At 40.6% G+C, this 7,155-nt stretch overlaps 1 protein-coding gene across 1 annotated transcript in view; it reads right to left on the reverse strand.

Annotated features, from left to right (window-relative positions):
- The window catches only part of PTPRQ (protein tyrosine phosphatase receptor type Q), a 276,229-nt gene that overhangs the window by 77,594 nt on the left and 191,480 nt on the right, over positions 1 to 7,155 (reverse strand). The window contains 1 exon segment of the mRNA XM_045288666.1: positions 3,241 to 3,362. Within this exon segment, the coding sequence (XP_045144601.1) occupies positions 3,241 to 3,362 (122 nt within the window).

Consider the following 7,155-nt stretch of genomic DNA (forward strand, 5'->3'; position numbering starts at 1 on the left):
AGCTGTCAGCCATCCCAACAGATGAGTTTAAAAACTGTTTCCAAGAATGGAATCACAGATTTGACAAATGTATAAAGTGTACTGGAGTGTACTTTGAAGGTAATACGTTTGTTTTGTTAAAAAAATTTAAAGACATAGCTTTGAAATACATTTCCATTTGACATTAGCCTATTTTCCTATAGAACTCTTTATGACTGTATGTGTATTTTCATTTTGGGAAAGATAAGGCATTCCATCCCCATTTAGAGTTACAGTCTTGGGAACCCACAGCACTTCTCCCTTGTCTATATGGTCGCTATGAATTAGAATTGACTTGATGGCAGTGAATTTGTTTCTGTTGTGTGTTGGCTTGTGTTTCATTTAAGAGGGTCAAGTTTTGCTAGAGTGGAGTGTTTTAATGGAAGACTTCTGTGGTCTTTTAGCTGGTGCTTGCCAGAGGCCCTGTCTGCACCCTACATCCTAAGTCAATGGCATATGCTTCTCCTTGGTCTGGGAACCCAGGTTTTTTTAATATGTGCATACGTATGAAATGAACTGCAGAGAACTCACTAAAGACAGGAGTCTAGTCTGTCAGTCAGGTCGCAGCTTGATGACCTCATTTGACGGTGCTAAGGAGATACTGTTCCTATCTACATAACCAGCACCTAGCACAGGGCTGACATAATGGAGGTATTTGAATATCTATATTCCACAAATGAAAGAATTAACTAAAAGACTCTAGGAAGGAGTGCTGGTGGCCTACTGGTTACGAGTTTGGCTGTGATCTGCAAGGTCCACAGTTTGAAACCACCAGAAGTTCCGTGGGGACAAGGCAGGACTTTGTACCCCCATAAAGAGTTACCATCTCAGGAGCCCACAGGGGCAGTTCTACCCTGTCCTAAAGGGTCTATGAAATGGCACTGATTCGATGGCAGTGAATTTGTTTGTTTGTTTCATTGTTTTTTTTTACTATGTGTTCCAAAAAAAGGTTGGCATTTTGAATCTGCCAGGAGGTACCACAGAAAACAGGTCTGGTGAAGTGCTCCTGAGAGACTTGAAAAACTACCCTGTGTACTTGGGGTTGCCATGTATTGGGATTAACTCGCTGGCCGTTCAGAACAACAGCATCACCTAGTTCTGAAACTCCTGGGAGACTGATGTGCTAGGATGAGCTTGACTTCTTGCTATCTCAGATGCCCAGGATTTGGAGAGCTAACATATGGTGGGTCAATATGAATCAGAACTGACTCAATGGCAGTGCGTCAGCTTGGTTTTAGATATGTGAAATTGGCACACTGTGTTTGCAAACTGGCAGATATTCCCTTTCTCTTCTCATATCCTAGGGAGCTCAAGTGGCCTGGTGAGTGTCCCACTGGGATGCTGACTCCAAAACCCACAGCCCTGTCATAAGCCAAGGCGGACACCTGGCGAACCTAGAGGACAGGATTGAACGGCCCCTGTGGGTTTCAGAGACTGTACCTTTATTATTATTATTAATCATTTGATTGGGGGGGGGCTCTTAGAAATCTTCTAGCAATCCATCATTCAATTCTATAAAGCACACTTGTACATATGTTGCCATCAACATTTCCCAAAACATTTTCTTGCTACTTGAGCCTTTGGTATCAGCTCCTCTTTTTTCCCCTCCCTCCCCACCCCTGCCCTCCTCTGAAATCCTTAATCAAAGGAGTGTGGAGCAGCTGGTGATTTCAAACTACTGACCTTGAAGAATGTAGTGCAATGAGTAACCACCACACCAACAGTGATCCTTGCTAGCTATACGGTCAGTAGCACACCCACCAGCCATCACTGCATGTGAAAAAGATTAGGCTGCCTTCCCCAGGAAGACACACAGCTCCAGACCCCAAAGGGGCAGTTCTACTCTGTTCTACATGGTCACTGGGAGTCAGAATTGACTTGCTAGTAGTGAATTTTCAGTTTTGTCACACCATTGTGGGCTGGTTTTAGCCAGATTTAGCTATATAAAAAATGATCTTCTCTATGTCTCAGTTCCCCCTTCTGTAAGATGAAGAAAAGAAAGTTTGCACCACATGTTGCTACATGAGATAAGATGATTCATATGAAGTTCATGTGCATCTAAGATAAAATAAATGATCAAAATATTAATTCTATCCCTTCCATCCAAATAATGGGACTACAAAATCACTTTTTAAATGTTTCATTTTCCTTCCATTAAGCATAATCAACTGTTTAAAAGTATTTTCATTTAATAAAGTGTCTTTCATTGGACCAGACACAGCTTTATTATTTCATAATGTGCTTTTAGTGCACATTCCCAGGATATCATGCACACTGATTATTTTGTGCCAATTATGGACTAAAATCGCTACAAATCCTCTCTAAGAAACATGAATTGAAGGCCAAATGAGCGAGCAGCTGTGCCAATAATCTCTTAAGTTGCCCCGTAACGATAACTGTTGTTTTTAATAATAACTAAAGGTGAAAAAATTTCCATCTACAAAGAAATAAAGCCATACTAAAATGAGAAAATCAAGACACAAGATAGAGAGCAAAAACTAGTTAAATGTATTCGATGGTACTGGGCAAGCGAAGTTATCAGTCCCAGTAAAACCCAAGTAGGGCCCCAAGAAAGCCCAGTGCCCTTAGTTAACAAGTCTGGTCTGCAGTGTCCACAGTGCTGAGCAGTCTGTTGCAGGGGAGAGGTTTGCCTCTCACATGTGGGCTTCCTTCTGACTGATTGCACCAACTCAGTCTTTTGTGCCCTAATATTTAAATGTTTTTGTTTTCCAAGACAAAACCCCAGTGTACAATTCCCAGCATAAATCCTCATCTTACTTTACACACCCCACAGGTAATCTAATCTATTCTTCAATGTCACTTAAGGACCAATACTTTCAAAACGTGCTAAAACTACAGAATCACATGTGCATATAACTTTTCTTGGGAAGGTTGCTCAGACATTGCAACCTCAGTTTGTCTGGTATTGAACGCAATTTCCTCACATATTGGTTCCTCTCCACGTATTCACGGGGGGCTTTGGACCACTGGACTTATGGTTAGCAGTCCAGCACTTACCCAATGGTTCCATGATAACTTATTTCATACCCACAAATCTCTCTCTACCCTGGGGATGTCTTTATTTCATACACATCTACACACACCGAAACACAGACAGGTTAAGCAAATTGTGGGCCTAATTCAAACTCATATTGTTTAACAAAAGTTGAAATTCTAACCATGCTCTATACTGACTTTGCCAGATGGTAAGACACACCTTACCGATTTCACATCTATCAGATAGAAAGTTGGTCCAGTAATGACAGCAGGTTCACTCCAACTGATGCTGATGCCAAAAGATGATGTTGCTACTACATGCACATTTTCAGGAGGACCATCTGGGGCTAAGAAAACAGAAAATCAATTACCCTAATGCATTGGAGTTAGTACTTACCACAGAAAAATAAAAGACCAGATGGGCCATAGAATTCATAACAAATTCACTATATATTAATTTATAGTTCACAGCATCTAAAAGCACTGTCAAGTTGAAAAACCTAATTACTTTTTCAAAAGTTCCTATAAATAATTACCACATGAGAAATCAGTGACTTTGAGAGCACATTTTAAACTTGAAACACTACTTTAAAAATAAAGTACTACTACTGCTAAAGTAAATCTTTTAGAATAAGTCTACATTTTGTTTTAATATGAATAACGTAACTATGTTATTTTAAGAGAATGTGCGCAGAATCATATTTGATTACAGAAAGAGGCATGCAGGCACAGTGAAATCTGCAGCGGGACCAGGCAAGGATATTTAAAATGTGCTTTCTTACTAATGTAAGCTGGGTACTTCTATTGCTTTAGCTGGGAGAGTGGAAAAGAAAGAAATAATTCAACTCTTCTAATGTATTAATATAAATGCAAACCTCAAAATACTCTGAATTCATTTTTTCCAAACACTTCACCCTACTTTGTTGTTTTTCTTCAAGAGTGCAAAACAAGAGATAATAGGTTAAGAAACTGGAAATGGAAAACCCTTCTGAGTAAGTTTTCAATTTGTCAAAAGAAAGGCACTAGAAGGGTTTGCCGGCTGGAAAAGGAGTCCTGGTGGAGCAGCAGTTAAACATTTCGCTGCAAACGCAAAGGTCAGGAGCTCAAACCTACCAGTTTCTCTGTGGGAGAAAGCTGTGCCAGTCCTCACCCTTAAAGATTTACAGCCCTGGAAACCTTATAGTGCAATTCGACTCTGTCTTTCAGGGCTGGAACGAGTCGGGAGAGACTCAATGGCCATAGGTTTTAGCTGATTTTTTCTCTCTTTGTTTTTTTAATACGATGTTGAGAAATCCTCGGTCACAGCTAATTTGACACAGACATTAACCTATAAATAATGCTATACACACCTCTGCCCTCCCAGGATCTCTGTTTAGGTTTTGGGACATTACACATTGGTAGATGAGCATTTCCCAATATTCCTGATTTTTAAATCTATTGGAGCAAACATTACTCAACAAGCATGTGATGCTGAGCAAGTATAAAGAGGAATATAGAATAATTCCTTCCCTCAAATAATGTATTATTTAGGGAGAATATGTAGTCATGTGATCTTGGTTAAAGAACATCTTTCTAGGCCTCAAGGACCCCATGATATGCAGATTTCATTATGTTTTTAAAAAGAAATATGAAAATGAGATATGACTAGTTCAGCACTCAGCACGTAATAACTAATAAAATATAAAAAGGTCAGAGTAAGGACGAGGACTAATAGAAATACAAAGAAGCTATGGTGAAAGGTCAAAGCGATGGCCATTGATGGGGCAAAGAGACATGGGGTCATTTCTCAGGGAAAATGTCCCTTTGGGGTGCCAAACATATACTTCCTCCCTGTAGCTGCCTCACCCTCTCTGGACACCCTGAGCACAAAGGTCCAAGTGTCTATTTCCCAGGACAACCTTCAGATGACAGATTAAAAAAGAGATGGTCCAGAATCCAGAGGCTTGAGCAGCAAAGAAGCTCTATAAATGATGGTGGTGCTGGTTATGGGCCTACTCCTATGACTAAGGTAGAAGACATCATGGAATCTAGCATCTTCACACACCTTGACATCTTCAGTTCTCACTTCCAATGAGTGCAGACAAAGTCTTAAAATATAGCATCAAGCACTTAAGGAATCAGACATAAGAGAGGAGAGCTCCGAGCCAGCTACTGCAGACAGCACTGTTCATTGCTTTTGGATGCCCTCGTGGAACCAAGTACGCCATTTTCAGAAGTGAAGAGGCTCTTAACTTTACTACTCTCCGCTTCCAAATAATTCACAGCTTGGAATTTCTTTATTCATGATATTAATTAAGGAGTGGATGAGGTCTTAGCACCGTTTATCTCACTAAGAGTAGGTATTATATGCCCACGCAGGAAGAAATCTAATTTGAAAATTATGGGTTTTTATTTGTTTTGGTGCCTTCTCTTCTGCTTTCAGCTACGTAAAGAGAGTGGGATATCATCTCAATATGCATTTATTAAAACCACTTGATTATTAATGTGTCTTCAAACCTGCCATCCGACTACAAGAAGTATTGCAGAGAGAAACAATTTGTTGACAGGCCATAAAATCTCAAGAGTAATATTTAACATCTTACCCTTGTGTGAACCAAATGCTCTGCTGACTTAGAGTTGGATTTGATCAATCTATTCATTCAACATAAATTTATTAAATACCTTCTATGTGCCAGTCACAGAGAAGACACTGAGCCAATAACTATGACTGAGGAAGGTGTCTGTCCTTATACAATGTCCCATATAGAACTGTTCTTCTTCAGTAAGTGCCTTTCCGTTAAACACTTGAAAACAAAACAAAACAAACCCAGTTCCCTCCAGGCAATTATGACTCATGTAACTGCCCCATTTGACTTCCAAGGCCGTGATATCTACTGGAGCAGATGGCCACCTCTTTCTCAAAAGGATTGGCCAGTGGATTTGAACCATGGACCTTTTGGTTAGCAGCTCAGCACTTCACCACTTTACTCAGAGGACACCTTTTATTGGACTTATGCCTGATGCTAGAATCTTTTGAGTTGCTATCACAAAGCAATGAATCAAAGAGACACAAATCTCTGCCCACGTGGAGCTTATGTTTTAGCAGTGCTATATAATTAAATGCTATATGAATATAGCATTGTTTATAAGTAATTTATTAAAATTTTAATAGAGAGAAATAGTACATGTAAGCAAATTATATACCATATTAGAAAGCTGTTAGCTAGACAGAACAGAGTGCAGGGGAAGAAGGAATCTAAATTCAAAAGGGAGGTAGAGGAACAATTCCCCAGAGCCTCCCTGGCACCAAAGAAGGTGCAGGGCGTATAAGACCCAGTTCTTTATCAATAGAAGTGATGGGGATTGTGAAAAGGTGTGGGTGAGGAAAGACAGGAGGTTCTCTTCTCCCTGATGACTGAATTACACCTCAGCCAAGGGCCTGATCACAGGACACAACATGAACTCTAGGGTACAGGAGTGCATGTACCTGATGCCTGTACCAGAAATCCATCCGATAACAGAAGCCTCACTGCAAAATTAGCCAATGGTGGAAGGACTCCATTAGAATAAATACCTAACTCCTCATTCTACAAGTGCCCTTGGACTAGCTCAGTGCCCTTGGCAACTTTACAGCTAAGTAACCCACTTCAATACTCTCACTCTGTTCAAACCTTTTCTCTGACTCTCCTCTGAATGTTGTCCCTCACCTGAATTCTTTCTTGCAAGTGGAAACAAGAATCCAGAGATCTGTGGTAGTCACCTAATCTGGTGTCAATGTAAGAATTAAGAAAGTAGGGGTGGAGTCTAGGCTGTCAATCTAGAGAAAGCCAAAGAGACTTCTGTGGGCATGGCCTTCTCCTGAGAATTCTGGGAAATCTAGTTCTTCCTTCTTGGAGGCAGGGGACACTTTCTCTCTCTCTGCTCACTCCCTGGGAGACATTGCAGAAGACAAGCCACATGGACGCAACCACACCTCTGAAGCCAGAGAAGCCACGGAGAGACCCCTGCCAGCGCTGAGATACTTACAACACCACTGGATCCAAAGACTTTCTACCACTGGCCCTTGATTGTTTTGCATTTCGCTTCATTGCATGTGTTTCATGAGTCTGAAGAGGATTTTTTAGATTGGTATCAGACATATGGGCTAATATCAGACTTATG

This window comes from Echinops telfairi, unplaced genomic scaffold (genome assembly GCF_000313985.2).
Source record: "Echinops telfairi isolate 266 unplaced genomic scaffold, ASM31398v2 ScPeMD7_2;HRSCAF=8, whole genome shotgun sequence".
NCBI classification, from domain to species: Eukaryota; Metazoa; Chordata; class Mammalia; order Afrosoricida; family Tenrecidae; genus Echinops; species Echinops telfairi.